General features: G+C 65.6%; 4 protein-coding genes across 9 annotated transcripts in view; 1 reads left to right on the forward strand and 3 right to left on the reverse strand.

The window, feature by feature from the left end:
• The window catches only part of RNF213 (ring finger protein 213), a 46,668-nt gene extending 45,305 nt beyond the window's left edge, over positions 1-1,363 (reverse strand). For 2 of the 3 annotated variants that reach the window (XM_042025561.1, XM_042025563.1), the window contains exon 1: positions 638-728. The gene's annotated coding sequence lies outside the window, so the exon portion shown is untranslated. Of the gene's footprint in view, positions 1-637; positions 729-1,227 lie in introns of those variants that run through there. The other variant, XM_042025562.1, reaches the window with a different exon arrangement.
• Positions 1,364-1,499: 136 nt separating this feature from the next.
• On the reverse strand, positions 1,500-8,993 carry SLC26A11 (solute carrier family 26 member 11). 4 transcript variants are annotated; one of them, XM_042025581.1, is made up of 16 exons: positions 8,750-8,992; positions 8,281-8,494; positions 8,036-8,121; positions 7,459-7,538; positions 7,131-7,273; positions 6,689-6,864; positions 6,527-6,599; positions 6,138-6,188; positions 5,782-5,842; positions 5,375-5,430; positions 5,124-5,264; positions 4,168-4,295; positions 3,683-3,782; positions 3,329-3,462; positions 2,988-3,060; positions 1,500-2,256 (listed from the first exon to the last, which is right to left on the reverse strand). In XM_042025581.1, the coding sequence occupies exons 1-16, from the start codon at positions 8,912-8,914 to the stop codon at positions 2,174-2,176; spliced, it is 1,764 nt and encodes a 587-aa protein (XP_041881515.1). In that variant the 5' UTR covers positions 8,915-8,992; the 3' UTR covers positions 1,500-2,173. The 4 variants fall into 4 exon arrangements, with proteins under 4 accessions (XP_041881515.1, XP_041881516.1, XP_041881518.1 ...); XM_042025582.1 differs by having other exon boundaries at positions 8,281-8,473; positions 8,750-8,991; XM_042025584.1 differs by lacking the exon at positions 6,138-6,188 and having other exon boundaries at positions 3,329-3,465; positions 8,750-8,993.
• Positions 8,994-9,247: 254 nt separating this feature from the next.
• Positions 9,248-12,192, forward strand: SGSH (N-sulfoglucosamine sulfohydrolase). Its single transcript, XM_042025590.1, has 7 exons — positions 9,248-9,636; positions 9,763-9,868; positions 10,044-10,194; positions 10,449-10,605; positions 10,787-10,868; positions 10,949-11,152; positions 11,420-12,192. The coding sequence occupies exons 2-7, from the start codon at positions 9,775-9,777 to the stop codon at positions 11,977-11,979; spliced, it is 1,248 nt and encodes a 415-aa protein (XP_041881524.1). The 5' UTR covers positions 9,248-9,636; positions 9,763-9,774; the 3' UTR covers positions 11,980-12,192.
• Positions 12,193-12,438: 246 nt separating this feature from the next.
• On the reverse strand, positions 12,439-18,434 carry GAA (alpha glucosidase). The gene is made up of 19 exons (XM_042025448.1): positions 18,039-18,434; positions 17,826-17,971; positions 17,326-17,491; positions 16,862-16,958; positions 16,660-16,779; positions 16,424-16,542; positions 16,158-16,289; positions 15,947-16,057; positions 15,672-15,785; positions 15,470-15,554; positions 15,263-15,380; positions 14,952-15,085; positions 14,685-14,836; positions 14,333-14,481; positions 14,107-14,248; positions 13,802-13,900; positions 13,462-13,626; positions 13,127-13,279; positions 12,439-12,886 (listed from the first exon to the last, which is right to left on the reverse strand). Exons 1-19 carry the CDS (start codon positions 18,432-18,434, stop codon positions 12,827-12,829), a joined length of 2,658 nt encoding a protein of 885 aa, XP_041881382.1. The 3' UTR covers positions 12,439-12,826.
• Between the last annotated feature and the right edge of the window lie 2 nt (positions 18,435-18,436).

The raw sequence follows: 18,436 nt of genomic DNA on the forward strand, positions 1-18,436 counted from the left end.
GCTGGGCGGGAGGCGGGGCCAGAGCTGGGCCACGGCCGGAGCTGGGCCGGGCCGGGGGTCGCTGCCGGGCCCGGGGCCTCCGTGCAAACAGCGCCGCTCTCGCTCCCCGCCGACTGCCGGCTCCCCGCCCCCTCGGGAGATATGCAAAAGAACCGGGCGGATGGACCAATGGCGTGGCGAAGCGGCGGCGGTATGCAAACGAGATGCGTTTTGCGATGAAGGGGCGGGGCTAGCGCGGCTCCCGGGCGGCGCCGGGAGGGCCCGGGGGGACTCGAGGGGACCGCGGGGACACGGGGGGAACATGGGGGGACTCGGGGGGACACGGGGGGACCGCGGGATAGGAGCGTCCCGAGTGAACGAGGAGGAGATGGGAGGACGTGAGTGCGCGGGGACGCACGGGGGAATTGGGGCGCACCGGCGGGCTCCGGGCGGATCGGGGATCAGGGTGCACCTGGAAATCGGGGCGCACCGAAGCGCTCCGGGGGCACCGGGAGGGTGCAGCGGGGTCCGGAGCCCGTAGCACCGCCTGCCCCAGACCCGCGGGTGCCCCCGCCCCGCGCCGCCCGCACCGGAGCCCCCGCAAGCCCAGGCCCGGTGCCCCGTCCCACCACTCGCCGGCCCCGGCAGCGCGACTCACCGAGGGACCGGGCACCGGCACCCGCAGCGCCCGCACGCCCTTCGGCTCCGTCGCAGTCCCGCTCGGCGAAGTTTCGTTTCTCTGCCGAGCCGCCAACTTTCCTGTCTGCCGTCACGGTCCCCGCCCAGCCCCGGCCCGGCCCGGCCAATCTCGGCCCCGGCCACCGCCCCCGGGCGGCTCTCGACGGCTCCCGCCCCGTCCGGCCCTCCGATGCCGCCGGGCATCCCTCGGGCTCCCCCCCGCTACCCCCCGAGCATCCCCCCACCCATCAGCCCGGTGCAGATGTCCCCCGGCCGGTGCAGGGGCGCATGGCAGGACCTGGCAGCAGGAGCGGGGAGGACAAGTGTGCTGGAGGAAAGCACATTGTGCTGGGCCCGACAATCAAAAGCGGATTCCACACACAAAAGTAGGGACGCGGCTGATCCCGGACCCAACCAGGACCAAGCCAGAGACGGGCTCCCAGCAGCCCTGACCTCCACTAGTGCTCACACAGGTTTGAGCACACACATATTCCTAAACAAGCAGCCCTTTTTACCCCCATGCCCTGTTTTCCCCCTCCCGGTATCCCCATGGTGCAGCAAGGAACTCACTCAGAGCTGCTCCGGACGGGAACGAGCACTCCAGGGCAGGACCCGGCGGCCCTGGCAGGTGTGTGGCTCCCGGGTACCTCTGCTGCCCTTCCCGCACCGCCGGCGGCGGCAGAACTGTGCCGGAACGCGCCCTCGGGCTCGGATCACCCGCACAGCCCCGCCCTGCTTTCAGTTTCGTTTCCCTGGCATGCTCAGCAGCACCCAAAAGATAATTTCCCCTTCCCACACAAAAGGAAAAAGCTTTCCCTCAGGAAGGCTGATACCACACCGAGTCATTAGCAATTTCTGATTTATTACCCTCAGTGCCGGCTGTCGGCCAAGGGCTGTTCAGGGAAACTGAATTCCCGACCCAGCCGCAAGCAGGTGCTGTCCCCGTTGCACAGCCGGGCACAGCTTGGTGTCACCGTGCCCATCCCCTCGGCAGGGCCCAGGCCAGGGGCTGCACCCCAGGGTGCCAGCACAGCCCTGACCCAGGGCAGCGTGTAGCACAACACCCCACAAACAAGGTAAGGATAAAAAGGGTAAGTAGGGATAAAAATCAGTAAGGAGCACAATCCCAGACGTTTTCCCTCTCCCAGCAGCTGGAGGCTGAGCCCCCATGTCCACTTGGAGGGCAGCGCCAGCAGCCCTGAAACAGCTTTGAGGAGAGCACACCCTGCGTCCCCACTGGGGTGGCCCAGAACATGAAAAAGGTCCAGAATTAAAATGCTTAAAAAAATTACATCAGCTCCCTAAAGGAAGGATGGCTTTGCACTGATCCCTGTGACAGGGAACAGTTTTGTCCCACAGCCCATGTGGGGTTGGGCTGGCGCTGCTCTGTCCATCTCGGTGTGGGACAGGGGGACAGTCCACCCCCACTGCCCAGGAGGCCTGGCTGGGGCAGGCGGCTCCCCTGCAGTGTGTTGATGTCCCTGGGGTGTCACAGGCCGTTCAGCCCAAACTCATCTCACTGGATGAGCCCCGTGCTCTCGGCAGTGCTGGTGAAGGGCTCTGCCCTGCTGCCCCCCAGCTCCGCTCCCCCACACCGCTCTGCAACAGAAAGGGGGGGAAGCAGAGTCAAGCCAAGGTTCATGTCCTGACTGGCTGGGACAGTTTGTTGTTCCCAGGAGCTGGTTCAGAGCTGTGTTTGGATTCAGGATGAGACTCCCGTTGATAACACCCTGATAGCTCAGCTGCAGCTGGGCAGTGCTTACACTAAGCCAAGGACTTCTCAGCCTCCCAGGCTGCCCGGCCAGCGAGGAGCTGGGAGGGGGCAGAGCCAGGACAGCTGCCCCAGTGCCCAGAGGGATGTTCAGAGCACAGGGCATTGTGCTGAATGAAACACTGGGGGGATTTGGCCGGGGGGTGACGGCCACTGCTCAGGGGCTGGCTGGGCATTGGTCAGTGGGTGGTGAGCAACTGCCCAGTGCATCATTTGCTTTGGAAATTCCTTCATCATTATTATAATTTTCCTTTCCTTTTCTGTCCTATTGAACTGCCTTTATCTCAGCCCAAGAGTTTTACCTTTTCTCTGATTCTGTCCCATCCCTCTGTAGGGGGAGTGCAGGGCTCTGTGATCCTTGAGCTGCTGCTGGGTTTAACCACCAGAGCTCACCATGAATCTCCAAGGCTGGGGAGACCCAACTCTTTTGAGGGGTTCACCCTCCCAGAAGGCCCTGCAACCCCCAGACTGCTGCTCTGTGGCTGGACAGGTCAGATCCCCATGGCTGTCCTCCAGACCCACACTCATCACATCCTGGGAGAGCAGTCCAGAGCCTCACCTGCCTCCTCCCAGCTGGGGAAATGCCGGAATCCTTCTAAGTCTGCAGACAGGAGGACCTGGAGAACAGGGTCCTGAGGGCAGAGAAACCTGGGCTGGGGGAGTGCTGGCCACTTCCCATCCCTCTGGGGCAGATCCCCCAGCCATCCCAGCACAGAGCACCCAGCCCTTCCCAGCGCCCTGCATCCGCAGCCTCCAGCTCTGCGAGATGAGGGTGCTCGAGATGATGACGGTGGCACCAGAGGAGAGGCCAGCACAGGCCACGGGGGAAGGCAGCTGGGCTGAGCCCCTCAGCACGCACCCTCCCTGGGGCTGGGGTGGGGTGGCCGAGGTCCCACACACCTTCAGGCCACAGAAGGCCAGCGAGAGGCCGTGCCTGCGCAGCTCCTGCAGCAGCTCTGACAGCCCCACCACCACCGTGTAATCAATGCTGCTGACGTGGCAACAGTCCAGGATGACGGAGCGTGGTGGAGATGCTGCTGGAAGAGCATAAGGTCACGTCCCTGATGAGTCCAGAAATGACCAGCCCAGGGGTCACAGCCCGCAGAGCCAGGGCAGGGGCTGGCAGGGGTGGGACAGCTACGCTGTCACCACTTGCACCCACAGTCCTTGGGTCTGGGCAGCACTTGCCACCCACATTCTGGGTGATCCAGGCGGTGACAGCTGGGTCCCCAGGACAGGCTGGGAGCACTGTACCTGCCAGAGCTCGGCTGCACACAGAGTCCCGCAGGTGCTCCACGGCTGGGAAGTGCAGGCTGCTCCCCAGCTGCACCAGCAGCACGGCCCCCTCCGACACCTGTGGAGAGAGATGAGCCACAGGAAGCTCAGGGCTGTGACCTTCCCCAGGCAGGGACAACTGCCCGTGTCACTCACTGTCCTCCTGGATGGAGTGGGAGAAGCAGGAGCTGCCATCCCTCAGGGAAAATCCTCCTGCACACACCTCAGTGTCAGCAGGACAGGGGCAGCGATGCCTCCCTCTCCTGCTCTCCAGCCCTAGGATATTCCTTTCCTCCTGCTCTTTGAAAGGGGTCCCTGTGCTGTGCCTGTGGCAGACTGGGGACAGCAAGAACAGCTCAGAAGCATCCTGCACCCCAACACCTCACTGCCCTCAGGAGCCCCCTCCCAGCTCCCTGGTGAGCCTGGCTGGCCCTGCCACATCCAAGGGGAGGGGTGAAGCCCACCTTTATTGGGGGCCTGGCAATGGAGTAGAGCAGGAGAATCCCAGAAACGAGCACCCCGGCCACGATTCCATACTGAACCTCCCAGAAGCAGAGCAGGAATGTCACACAGAGGGGCACAAGGTCCAGCCCTGAAAGAGAGAGAAGCCAGGCTCAGCTGTGGCCACAGGGCCCTCAGTGACAGCGCCAGCTCTGCGGGCAGAGCCGGGCTGCACCCGGGTCGTGAGGAATCCATTCCCTGCAGGCGGCTCGGGGCAGCTTCAGTGGAGCTGCAGGCTGAGCTCTGGGTGGGAGCCCTTGGAAAGGGGCCGTGAACTGCTCCCTTTGCATAACAAAGGACTCAGGCACCGGTGGCGCAGCCACATGATGGGGCACACAGAGACCGTGATGGGGCACACAGAGACCGTGATGGGACACTCAGAGACCGTGATGGGCACACAGAGACCGTGATGGGACACTCAAGAGACCGTGATGGGACACTCAGAGACCGTGATGGGACACACAGAGACCGTGATGGGGCACACAGAGACCGTGATGGGGCACTCAGAGACCGTGATGGGGCACACAGAGACCGTGATGGGGCACACAGAGACAGCGGCGGGAGCCAACCACCCCCAGACATTCGCATGGCTGTGAGGGGATAACAGGATAAAAGCTCACAGGGCCCTTTGTTCTGGGTCCCTCCTCAGAAACATCCAACTCGAGCTCTTATTTTGTTATTTAGTTATGGCACCATTATTAAGTTCTTTTAAGGATCTGGACGTCTGAGACTCTGCTATGGGAAACCTGGGGCAGAGCCGGTGAGGACACCTGGTCTGTGTGAGTGGGGCGGGGGGGGCCGCGAAAGGGCCTCTGTCCCAGCTTGGGGGCTGCGACTGTGACTGCCGGAGTGGCTCCTGGAGGCTGGACCGGGAAGTTTCCTTGACAGGGGGTTGCCCGTTCCCGACCGGTGCCCTCACTCTTAACCCGCCAGAGCGTCCGGAAGATGCCGGCGTCGAACATGGGCACCACGGCCGAGATGATGACGGCGGCCAGCGCCGCTTTGGGGATGTAGTAGAAGAGCGAGGTGAGGTACGCCAGGGACAGCAGGACCAGGGCACCTGCGGGAGGGGGGACCCCTGAGCCACGGGCACCGCGACACCCGGGGGTCCCCGACAGCAGAGCAGCCCAGGGGCAGGGCAGGGTCAGTAGGGCAGGGGCAGGGCTGTACCTGTGACGAGCCCTCCGGCGGGGGTGCAGACCCCTGACTGAGCATTCACTGCCGTCCTGAAATGCAAACCCGCACATCCCAGGCTGTGCAGGGGCCGCGGAACTGGGGGCCGCCCCTGCGCACAGATCCCACCCGGGAGAACCACCCGCCCTATCAGGGAGGAACACGAGCAAGCCCCTGGCTCCCAGCCCGCAGCGGGACCGCACAGCAGGGAGGAAGGTGGCCCTCAGCAGGAGAGAAGGCGGCCACGGGACCCACGCACAACCCGGCCACCAAGGTGGGCTGCTGGCGACCAGGACACGAGCTCAGGGACCCACTGGGGTCAGCACAGTCTTCCACCCAAGATCTTGCAGAGTCCTCTCACCACGCAGCCCAGCGAGTGCCCTGCTCCCCCTCCTGCTACCCACCGGCCAAAGCTGCCCGTGATGGGATACGAGGAGACGAAGGAGCCCAGGACATTGGCGACGCCTGAGGAGACGAGGGAGAGAGGCTGGGGAGGCACTGCTGGCTCTGTGTCCCCATCATAACCTTCTCCCTTCCCGATCCCCGGGGCCAGACAGTGCCCACCCAGCCGTGTAAGAGGGACTCAGCCTGCTCTGGAAATTCCTGAGCTGTGAGAACGCCTGGGGCGGGGGCAGCATGCAAGGTAAGGAAGGGAAAACTTCAGGTGGAGGCAGGACTGCTGAGATGGGGGTTTCAGGCAGTTCAGCGGCTGTGGGAGCTGGAGCCCCACCCCTGCCGTCCTGACCGAGCAGCCTCTTACCCAGAGCCAGCAGCTCCTGGTTGGGGTCAATCCTGTAACCACTCTGCGAGGCTGAAAGGAGATGGTGGCGTTGGCCTGAGGCTCCCGCAGGCACATCCTGCCACACGCAGGGAGCAGAACCAGCACTGACCGGGACAGTGTGGGCCCTGTCCTGGCACCCCTCGGGCACAGGAGAACCTCGAGACAACACTCACCTCCTGGGCAAACTTCAGCTGTGCACCTCGCAGGACTTCTCCTGCTATGAACTGGAGCCCAGTCCCCCCCAGTGCCCCAATGGGAACAGCACCTTTCTCAGCACCCTGTGCCCTTTCAGAGACCCCTCCCCAGCACCCCGAGTCCCTGCAGAGACCCCTCTGTGAGCACAGGGCAGGACCCTGGCACAGCCCTACCAAAAGCCTTGGCGATGGCGATGGTCTCCAGCAGGCCCATGAGCGGCACCACGGCCAGCCCGACCCCCATGTCCTGGGAGAGAAGGATCCACTCAGGGAGGGCTGGGACCCAGCACACGCAGGAGGGAGCAGAGCAGCCCCTGGGGAGCTGCCAGCACCCACCTCCACCATGCTCTGGAAAGGGACAGTGCCATTGGGCACTGCCAGGGAGAAGTGCGGTGGCCGGAACGCTGGGAGGCCCTGGGGGATGCTGCCCGTGAGCCTGAAGGGCTGGGAGCCCATCACCTGGAAGGAGTAAGCAACCAGGCCAGCAAACAGGACAACAAGAGCATTGCGTGCTGCAAAAGGGGAGAGAGCAACTGTGAAACCTGCCCAGAGCCCAGGCCAGCGGGAGGGAGGGCAAGAGATGGGGATCCGAGCTGCTGAGGACTTCTGAGCCTTAGGAAGGGGCACAGTGGCAGGACCCTTGGGACTTTGTCCTCCCTGACCCACCTCCAGGTCTTGGCTCCTGCCAGCCCGGGTTTTACCAGTTTCAGGCTGTGTCTTCCCTGACCCAAAGAGATGAGCCCCCGGGAAGGGACAGGGCAGGGCACAGCTGACACACCTGTGGCAGAGATCCAGACAATCAGGTAGCTGATCCTGACAACCAGTGGTTCTGCAGGGGCAGCTTGGGGCAGGTGGCTCTTCATGGCCCGGAGCCCTGTCAGCACAGCCAGGCAGGTCAGCCCCAGCACAGTGTCCCCAGCCCTGCAAGAGGCACATCAGTGGGCACCGGGAGAGCTCCCACAGGGGAGGGGGGTTGTGTCACAGCGCTGGGCAGAGACCGAGAAACCAGTCCAAGGTGTGACCAAAGAGATGGGGAGTGAAGCAGCAGAGCCCAAGACGCTGCAGCTGCAGGGGAGGGAGCAGGGCAGGGATGGGATAGTGCCGACCTGGTCTCCCGGATCCTCCGCAGCGTCTCATAGACCTGCAGGAAAAACTGCCTCGGGATCCCCTGCAGCCCCAGGATGTTCTGTGCAGGAAGACAAAGCGTGGTCACAGCCCGGCACAGCCCGGCCGTCCCCTGTGACCGCAGCCATTGGCCAATACCGGCTGCCAGCTGCTGGCAGAGGCTCTGATTTGGGTTAACCACAGAGGAAGTGTGGCAGCCCAGCAGAGCCTCAGGTCCCTGAGAGGCCAGCGAGGGGCTGGTGGGGCTGCAACCCCCCCCAGCTCCCAAAGCTGCGAACCCACCGTGCCAGAGAATCACCCAGTGCCTCCTGCAAGTGACCAAATCCAGTGTCCTGGGTTTACTGGTGTCCTGGATGCCACCAGCTGGTCACCAGCAGAGGGTGTGTTCAGCTTGGTCTGCTCGGAGCAGAGTGCCCAGGAACCCAGCAGGGGGTCCCGTGACCCCTTTGGGGCTCCTTCCTCCGGCACCAAGCACATCGCCCAGCCCGGTGCTAAACATCCCAGTTCCGCAGCACTAGGAGAGAGCTGGCGAGGCGTCCAGGACAGGGCAGATCCTACCTTGATCTGGTTGAAGCTAATGGTGATGGAAGCAGCTGATGTAAACCCTTTAATGACAGGGCAGGAAATGAAATCCAGAAGGAATCCTGCATGGGATGGCAGGCAGTGAGCACGCTGTGGCCCCAGTGTGTGGCCACACAGAGCTGTCACAAGTGTCAGCAAGACAATCCAAGTGTCTCAGAGAGCAGAGAGGAGGAGGGAAAAATTTCCTAAAAATATATCTGTGTATGGCAAGAGCATCTCACCGAGGTGCAGGAGCCCCATGGCCAGCTGAATGCAGCCAGAGAGGAAGGTGAGGAGAACGGCATAGACGGGCTCGTGGAAGGCATATGAGGAGACGAGCAGGGACATGATGGCCGTGGGACCCAGCGTCACGTCCTTGGCCGTGCCCAGGAAGCAGTAGACGAAGCAGCCCATGAAGGAGGAATAGAGGCCGTACTGCAGGGGACAGAAGGGACACTGGCACAGCCCTGGGAGCTGGGAGAGGCTAGACACCTCCCGGACTGGGAGGGCTGGGCTGCTCTCGGGTCACTCCAGGGCCCTTGGCACACGCATGGCATCCTGTCCGGGAAATGGGCGACTGCACAGGGTCAGCCCTCGGTCCCCCAGCCCAGCCCAGCCCAGCCCAGCTCAGCCCTGCCCGCCACACTGCCAGGCTGCAGGGGCTCGGGGAGCGGAGGTCCCCGGGTCCCAGCCCCAGGCCCTGGCACCCACCTGCAGCGGCAGCCCGGCCAGCTCGGCGTAGGCCAGCGCCTGGGGCACGGTGGTCAGTCCCACGGCCAGCCCCGCCAGCAGGTCCAGCGGCAGCCACGCCCGGGAGTAGCGCGGGAGCCAGCGCAGGATCGGCAGCGCCGGGCGCGGGCAGCGGGACCCCGGCATGGCCGGGACGCCCCACGGGGCCGCGGCTCCGGTACCGGGCGAGAAGCGGGGCGGGACCCCCGCGGGGCCGGGGCTGCGGGAGCCGCCGGGGCCAGCCCGGTACGGCCACGGCGAGCGCGGCTCCGCCCGCACCGGATCTGAGCGGCCGGGGAGCCTCATGTGACCGGGGTGAGGAGGAGCCGGGGCGGCCGGAGGAGCCGCCGAGCCCCGCTGCCGCTGCCGGTGCCGCGGCCATGCGGCCCTGGGCGCTGGTGCTGCTGCTGGCCGCGCTCCGGACCGGCGGAGCCCCGGCCCCGGCCCGCAATGTGCTGCTGCTCCTGGGTGAGTGCGGCCCGGCCGAGCCCCGGGGCCGGTCCCTGTACGGGGCTCGGTGCTGAGGCATCCCGCGGCTGGGAGGGAGAGAGGGACGGTCCCGGGCTCCGCTGCATCTTCTCCGCAGCACCGGCCCCGCCCGGGTCACCCGCAGCCCGGAGATGCTCCCGGTGTCATCAGTGTCCCCCGGGCCTTCCCCCGCGGCCGGCCAGGGACACGCCCCGGGCTGACCCCGCTCCGGTCTCGCAGCCGATGACGGCGGCTTTGAGAGCGGCGCCTACAACAACTCGGCCATCCGGACGCCGAACCTGGACGCGCTGGCCCGGCGCGGTTTGGTCTTCCAGAACGCCTTCACCTCCGTGAGCAGCTGCTCCCCGAGCCGGGCCAGCATCCTGACCGGCTTACCTCAGGTAGGGGCACCTGCTTACCCTGGGCCGGGGCTGCCAGCCCACGGCAGATGTCACGGGCACGGCTGGATGTGTTTCGGGGCTGGCTGGCAGCCCTGGCTCGACCGTGCTGTGTCGCCTCACCTGCAGCACCAGAACGGGATGTACGGGCTGCACCAGGACGTGCATCACTTCAACTCCTTTGACGGCGTGCGGAGCCTGCCCCAGCTGCTCAGCCACGCCGGCATCCGGACAGGTAGGGAGCCGGGACAGGGAGGGAGCACCAAACCCCACTGAGAGACCTTGGTGGCTAAACTGCCCGCGGGCCAGGGAGCACTGCCTGGACCCGTGGCTGTCCCCGCAGAGAGGAGACACAGCAGCCACATTCCCCCTCCTCCCACTGCTCCTGGCACAGCACTGCATTCTCACAGGAATAATTGGGAAGAAGCACGTGGGGCCAGAGGCTGTGTACCCCTTCGACTTCGCCTACACAGAGGAGAACAGTTCGGTCCTGCAGGTTGGGAGAAACATCACTCGGATCAAGGCGCTTGTCCGGCGGTTCCTGCAGAGCCAGGACGAGAGGTGAGATGGCCCCCTCATCCCAGGAATGGCTGTGAGAGGCACAGGAGAGGAGGGAAACTGGCTTCAGTGAGGATGTGTCCTCATGGTCCAGTTGGTCACAAACAGGAACGGGCCCCTTGTCCCTGAGTCACTCCATATCCAGAAGCCCAGATTAGGTGGGAGTCCTCCTGCTGAGCCCAGCTCGCCCCAGCCCAGGAAGGTCTCCAGGCAGTCCTTTGCTCCACCACCTCCACATCTCCCCTTTCCATCCGTAGGCCTTTCTTCCTCTACGTCGCCTTCCATGACCCCCACCGCTGCGGGCACTCCCAGCCCCAATATGGAGCCTTCTGTGAGAAATTTGGCAATGGAGAGAGCGGGATGGGCTGGATCCCTGACTGGAAGCCACAGATTTACAGCCCGGAGCAAGTGCAGGTGAGAATCTGTGGGTCTGTGTGGGGCTCTATGGGACCGTATGGGAGCTGCATGTGACAGCAGCCTCTGACGGGGCCGGGGCTGGCCCCCACTTTGTCACTGCCGCCAGTGTCACAGCAGGAGCTGAAGAAGGCACAGTGGCCTGTGTCAGCCATGTGCCCCTTGCCCTGTCTCCGTTTAGGTCCCCGCCTTTGTCCCCGACACGCCGGCTGCCCGGGCGGACCTGGCTGCCCAGTACACAACCATCGGGCGCATGGACCAAGGTGGGAGCCGCGGGCCAGGCTGGGGCTGATGAACGCTGCAGACCCTCCCTCCCCCCTCAGCTCTGCCCCTCTGTCCGCAGGGATCGGGCTGGTCCTGGAGGAGCTGCGCCACGCCGGCCTCCTCAACAGCACCCTGGTGATCTACACCTCCGACAACGGCATCCCCTTCCCCGGCGGCAGGACCAACCTGTACCGCTCGGGCACCGCCGAGCCGCTGCTCCTGTCCTCCCCCGAGCACCCCCAGCGCTGGGGGCAGGTCAGCCAGGCCTTCGCCACCCTCCTGGGTAAGAGCTGAGGGAGGGAGGGAGCACAGCTGTGCCTGGGGGGTGTGGGCTGCTCCCCACCCTCCCTACACCGAAACTCAGGGTCCTGTCCCTGGGGGCAGCCCTGAGCCTTCAGCACTGGCAGGGCCAGTGCAAGGAAGGGAGAGGAGGGAGGACAGAACGGGATCCCCTGCAGGGACACCATCCCCCGGGACCTTTCTGCACCTCTGGGGCTGAGTTTCCTCCCACAGTGCCTGTCCCTCCTCTCACCCTTTTCCTCCCCTCCAGACCTGACGCCAACCATTCTGGACTGGTTCTCCATCCCCTACCCTGCTTACAGCATCTTTGGCACGAGGTGGGTGCAGCTCACTGGAAAGTCTCTCCTGCCAGCCCTGGACTCGGAGCAGCCCTGGGCCACCGCCTTCAGCAGCCAGAGCCACCACGAGGTGACCATGTACTACCCCATGCGAGCCATCCAGCACCAGCACTTCCGCCTCATCCACAACCTCAACTACAAGATGCCCTTCCCCATCGACCAGGACTTCTACGTTTCGACCACCTTCCAAGACCTGCTCAACCGCACCAGGGCGGGGCAGCCGACCCACTGGAACAAGACCCTGCACCAGTACTACTACCGGGACCGCTGGGAGCTCTTTGACTGCAGCCGTGACCCCACCGAGAGCCAGAACCTGGCCCCCGACCCCCGCTACGCCGACGTCCTCCAGCTGCTCCGTGCGCAGCTCCTCAAGTGGCAGTGGGACACGGGGGACCCCTGGGTGTGCGCCCCCAACGCTGTCCTGGAGGAGAAACTGAGCCCCCAGTGCCGGCCGCTGCACAACGAGCTGTGAGTGCCACCTCTGCCCGGGGACAGTCGTGTGCTCCCGCGGGGCACAAGGGGTCGGAGCGGGATCGCAGATGGGCTGGTCCCAAATCCCGGGCCTGCCCCCTCTGCTGCCAACACCGCCTGGCCCCAGGGCACTGAGGGATTCCTGGTGCCTTGCTCTCAGCCAGAGGAGCCGAAGGGCCAAGCTGGCCCTCAATAAAGCCTCTGGAGGATAAGGCTCCATTTTCACCTGGAGCTGAGAACATCCCTACATCAGCCCCCAGCCTGGGGCCAGCAGGACAGGCCAAGGGCCTCTGTGGCACAGCCAGGGCTGCAGGAACAGCTGGGGACACCCAACGCTCTGGAAAATGGGGTGAAGCCCTCAAGGGGCACAGGGGGGTCCCGCTGGAGACCCACAGGCAGGGATGGAGCTGGAGCATCCCAGCTGGGGCAGGAGGCTGAGCACATTCAGGACCAGAAGAGGGAGGGGACAAGGACACAGCCTGGGGCTGCTCCCAGCAAGCAGCAGCTTTATTCACAGTACTGCCCCCTCACCCCCTGCACAGCCCCCTCCTCAAAACCACAGCCAGGAGACTCCCTGCAGTCTCTGCCCCAGCTACCAGTTCCCCACAGTAACAGGTTTGCTGTCTCACAAGGCACTTGGGTGGTCTTTTTTCCCCTGATGACGATGATGAGGTTTTCCCTGTCCCTGGGGGCTGTGCCAGTCCAGGGCACACCCCTCCATCGATGCCCAGCAGCCAGAGGGGAAACAAGGCCCAGGAGCATGGGAAGAGCAGTGGCAGCTCCAGGTACAAGGGATGGGATGGATTTGGCCTCGGATCCCAGGGCCTCTCCCTGTGACCGATGCTGGCTCAGGACCAAGAGATCACAAACTGCTCCCACATGGGCAGCGACACGGGGACTCTCAGCACCTGAGGGGAGAAAGAAGGTGAGAGCCAGCCAGGATGCAGCCCGGGAGTGTCAGAGCCAAGGGGGGGTCCTTCCCCTTGCAGAGCCTCAGCCTGGCACAGTCCTGGACCCACAGATCCCCCGGGAAGGGCACCCATGGCCCGTGCTGTGCATCGCTGGGGCCACACCCCGCCAGCTCCTCCGCTGCACTCGGGGCCCCTTCCCGGCCACCACCCCTTCCCAGGGTGGGGACAAGCACTCACCTGGGTGTCACTGCGGTAGGAGAAGTCGCTCACGATGGCGCTGTTGGCCAGGACTCGCCGGGGAGGGCTGGTGACACCCAGCACGGTCACGGCCTCCAGCAGGACCCCGTCGAGGTGGGCGCTCGCCCGCAGCAGCTGGCTGAGCACGGCGTCCTAGGGACAGCGGGGATGTCACCGTGTGCTCCTGGGTCTCAGCCACCCACGTGCACCCAGGGCTTCTCCAGGTGCCCTGCCCCACATGCTGCCCCTCTGCCAGGCACTGAGCAGACACAGGTGCCCCAGGGCCACCAGGACCCCCTGCCCAGATCCCCCCGCCAGCAGCTGCCCGTGCTCACGTTTGAGGCCAGGAAGAGGATCTCGGTGTAGTCGCCCCTCTCAAAGGTCTCCCAGCTCTCCCCATCATCCCAGAACAGGTCTCCCCTGGCAAAGCCGTCCGGGGTCAGCGCCACGACCAAGGCCATGCCCTTCCTGCGGGACTGGGCAGTGCTGAACGCGGGCTCCTGGGGCACAGGGCAGGCACAGCTTGGGGCACTGCCACAGCCATGTCCTCAGCCCTGCCAGGCACTGCAGCCACAGCTCCTCTGACATGGTCCTGTCAGCGGTGTGGGCACAGCCACCCTCCCAGGCTGGCCGGACAGGTCACTGTGGTGTCACCACGGAGCAGAGGGGACTCACCTGCAGGGGCAGGATGTGCCCTGCACGGACGTGGACGTTGATGGTGTCCAGGGGCGCTGGCAGGAGGATCCACTGCCCTTTGCTGTGGATGGTGGAGTCCTACACGGGGACAAAGAGAGGGAAGAGCAGGCCCAGGGTGCCACGTGCCAGCGGAGTTCCAGCCCAGTGCCAGAGCCTTCAAATGGCCACCAGCAAAGGCAGGTGAGGCACAAGACCCACACACAGCCCCGGGGGGCTGGTGGGATGCAGGAATGTGCACGAGGTCCAACAGCAAAGCCCCCGTGCAACACAGCAGGAGCACCCACCCCTGCGAGGCTGTACCACGTCCCCGCTGGGAAGTAGCCGCTGACTTTGGTCTGTCCTGCCTCCAGCACAGGGGTGATGAGCAGCCCCCCGCCCCACAGGAGCTGGCGGTCCACGGCCCAGGTGTTGGGGTCTGTGGGGAACCTGGGGAAGGAGGGGAGACCCTGCAGCCGCCTCCCGCTGAGCCGGCAGGACAGGGCCATCGGCCCTGGCGGGGCTGGCACTCACTCGAGGAACAGGGGCCGTGCCACCGTCTCACCGGCGCTGTGAGCCCGGTGGAACAGGGTGTAGAGGAAGGGCAGCAGGGAGTAGCGGAGGTGCAGGGCGTTCCTCATGGCAGCCTGGGCAGGTGGGCTGAAGGCGTACGGCTCCTGCGGCTGCAGGGAGGGGAGAGGCCCAAGGGGACGCTCAGACCGCGTGGGGAGGAACGGAGGGTGCATTTCAGGGGTGCAGGATGGACCATCCCAGCACTGGGGGCACACGGCCCTGCAGCTGCACCAGCCACCTCCCCGGGCCGGCAGGACAGCCCCTGGCTCGGCCCAGCCCCCTGCCTGGCAGGGTGAGGGCTCCTGGGGCTCACCCGGGTGCCGTGGTCATTGTGGTTCCGCATGAAGGGGTAGAAGGCGCCCAGCTGGGTCCAGCGCACGCACAGCTCCTCGTTCGTGTCGCCCACGAAGCCGCAGATGTCGGCACCCACCAGCGGCACCCCGAAGAGGTTGAAGAGCAGCACCTCTGCAGAGGGCACCGGGGCTCTGCAGCACCAGGGGATGGAGCCCATGGAGAAGCCCCGGCTGCGCGGGCAAGGGGGAAGCAGGGGTGGATGCAGCCCCAGTGCTCCACAGCCTACCTGGTATGGAGTAGTAGAGCTGCTCCCAGTCGCTGCCCACGTCCCCTGTCCAGTGCCCGGCGTAGCGCCCGTGCCCAGCGAAGGTGGAGCGTGAGATGATGAAGGGGCGCTTGCCCCGGACCCTCAGCAGAGCACTGGGGGTGGGATGGGACTGCTCAGCCCCACCGGCTGGAGAAGGGGCTCAGGGCTCCCCCAGTGCCCTGTGTTACACACCAAACCCTTGCCTACCACCCCCTGCCCACGCTGGGTCTCTCTCCTGGCTCTGCATCCCTCAGGATGTGCGGGAGCTGCAGCAGGAGCCCCGGGCTTACTTGTGGGAGGCGATGGCCTCGGTCAGCCCATACAGGCTGTGCAGGTTGTAGTGGGAGGACAGGTACTGCTGGCTGGAGGCACAGATGGTCCCAGCTTGCAGGCGCCCCCCAAACACTCCTGCACGGGAGAGGTGGAGCTCAGAGCATCCCCCGGGCTCCTCCCGGCTTCCCCACAGCCCTGGGCAGGGCTGGAACCCACTCCTGTACCTGGCACATAGGGGGGATGCTCCAGGTTGTTGTTGGGGCAGCCATCCTGGGAGCCCTCCACGAAGTTCGACGGCTCATTCATGTCCTGGGGAGGGAAGGGGAAGGAAAGGACAGGATGACCTCGCTGCTGCCCCAGGGCCCAGCAGAGGCACAGGGCAGGAGCCAGGGAGCCACAGCCAGCAGCTACAACAGGGCCACTCACAAGCCACATGCCATCGAAGGGCACTTGTTCGTGGAAGTCCTTCACCATGTCGTGCCACCACTCGTGAGTCTCCGGGTTGGTGAAGTCTGGGAAGGCCGTGGGGCCTGGCCAGACCTGCAGGAGGGAGGCAGCAATGGGCAGAGCCCCCAGCCCCACACGCCACCCCACCTTCCACCATGGCCCCCCGAGTGTTTCTCTCCCACTCTCGGGGTCCTGCTCCCATGGCCCCACTCAAGCCCTGTCCCGTGGGCCCTGGGGCTGCTCCCCACACTCACCTTCCCGATCAGGGGCTGCCCCGTGGCGTTTCGGATGAACACCCCTCGCTTCAGGCCCTCGTCGTAGGGCTTGTAGGTGCCCGGGGGCCCTGAGCTGCTGATCCCGGCATCCTGGAAGGGCACAAAGCAACAGCAGGGAACGGCCAGCCCTGCCTTCATCACCACCCTTGGGCAGCTGAAGCCCCAGTGCCAGCCCGCCCATGTAACTCACCACAATCATGATGTACCTCAGCCCACGGCTGTGGAAGTCCCGCACCATCTCTGGGTAGTCCTTAAAGCTTTTCTTGTTGAAGGTGAAATCCCTCTTGGCATCGGCGTAATCCAGGTCGTTCCACTGCACGTCCTGTGGATGGAGGCGCGGGTGCTTGGGGAGGAGCAGGGACCCCACGTGCTGCTGTGGGACCCCCACCCCATGGGGCTTCCATCAGCCCCCCACGGCTGCTGCGGGCAGAGGCCCCGGGAGCAGCCCAGACCTACCAGGGGGAAGCGGGCTGCTGTCATGTTGGCCACGACCTGCCGGGTGATGTCGGTGGAGGAGTAGCCCCAGCGGCAGAGGTGGAAGCCCAGGCCCCAGTACGGGGGCATGAAGGGGAACCCTGGAAGCCGGAGGGTGGGTGCTGGCAGGGATGGCCCAGCCTTGTGCCACCCTCACAGCATCCTGGCAAAGCCACCCCGGCAAAGCCACCCCGGCAGCACTCATGGCTCAGCCGTACCAACAACATCCAGGTACTGCCGCACCACACTCTTGGGGTCGGGGCCCAGGAAGATGTAGAAGTCCAGGATCCCCCCAGTCGTGCGCCAGGTCAGGGCCGGGCTGGGCTGCAGGAGCACGTCTGGGGAAGCACGAGTGCCAGGGGAAGAAGCTGAGGACAGGGACAGGGCCAAGCCCGTGCCCGGCGCCTCCACGGGACTCACCCATCGCGTTGCTGTTCAGCAGAAAGACACCGTGGGCTGAGCCATCGTCCTCCATCACCAGGTAGAAAGGGTGGGAGCCGTAGAGGTTGACGTGGGGCTGGAGCAGAGCACGGTGTGGTGCCTGTGAGGCTCTGCTGGAGACCCCCACACCCACCTGCCTGCCCCTCGCCTCCAGTCAGGAGCACTGGCTTCAGGGCAAACCCAGGGCTTGTGGTCCCAAACACTGTCATGTCAGCAGAGCTCTGCCCTGAGCCAGAGCCCTGGAAACAGCGCAGAGCTCCGGGGGGACAAACCTTGCCCTGGGGACAAGGGTCCCATGGGCTTGCCCAGTGGTATGGCCAAGGCCCGGAGCTGAACCAGCACAGACACATCTCCCCAGCCCCAGACAAGACGTGAGAGGCGGCAGGGCCAGCCCCAGGAGCACAGATGAATCTGCCTCCCTCTCCCTCAGCCCCGCTCCGTACCGCGGGTGCCATGTCCCGATTCCAGAGGGTGACCCTGGTCCACGCTGTGTCAAGGACCAGTGGTGTCAGGTGCTCCCCCAGCCCCGAAATGAAATGGGAGGGCAGGGAGGTGGAGATCTGCAGGAACTGGTCTGTGAAGAAGAGGGGTGCGACCGTGGTGTTCAGCCTGCAGAGAGAAAGGGAGACTCCAGCAAGCAGCCGGGAGGGAGGCACGGAGCTGGGGTACCAGTGCTGGGGAGGGACACGGATGCTCATCACCACATGAAGTAAAAACAAGTTTCGGCGGAGCTCTGGGATTCCTGGTTCCCTTCCCAGCCACTGAACTGAAGAGGGAGTCAAAGTAAAGCCCCCTCAGCCACCGACAGCCACCCCACTGCCGTCACCAGCGTCCCAGGTGAACACCGGTGTCCCTGCACCCACCCCGTGCCCTGTGGGGCCGTGAGGGGTCCCGCTCGCAGGCGCAATCCCTTGGGAAGCGAGGGGGGCAGGAGGGTACTCACAGGACTCTCCCGCCGCGCTGCCGGCACACGACGAGGCCGAAGGGGTCCTGGCTGACCTGCAGCCCGTAGAGCGCGGCGGCGGCTCGGCCGCGCACCCGCGGCGTGGCCAGCGGCACCTCATAGCGCGGCCGGGCCGCGTCCCGGAGCTGCGGGCGGAGAGGGGTCAGCGGGGGAACGGGGGACCCGGGGGGCTCCGGGGGTCCCGGGGCGCACCGTGAAGCGCAGGCGGGCCGGGGTCTCCAGCGCCAGGTCCAGCCGCACCATGTCCACCGCGCCCGGCAGGAAGGCGGCGGCCACGCGGCGCAGCCGGGCGGAGAAGCCGCTCTCGGTGGCCGTCAGGTTCTCGGCCCGGTAGCTGCGGTAGCCGCGGGGGAAGAAGCACCAGGGCGGGCCGGGGCCGCGGGCAGGGCCGGGGCCGGGGCGGTAGCAGCAGCCCCGCGCCTCGCAGCCCGCCCGCGACAGGAGCCGCTCGGGGCCGCAGTCGAAGCGGGCGCCCGGAGCCACCTCGCAGGCGGCAGTGCCGGGGCCCTGCGCCGCGGCCGGGACCGGCAGCGCCGGCAGCGCCAGCAGCGCCAGCAGCGCAGCCGCGACACCCGGGCCCGGCCCCATGG

Source organism: Corvus kubaryi, unplaced genomic scaffold (genome assembly GCF_017639235.1).
Source record: "Corvus kubaryi isolate FWS band 111438036 unplaced genomic scaffold, C.kubaryi_AGA036_p1.0 37272, whole genome shotgun sequence".
Lineage (NCBI taxonomy): Eukaryota > Metazoa > Chordata > Aves > Passeriformes > Corvidae > Corvus > Corvus kubaryi.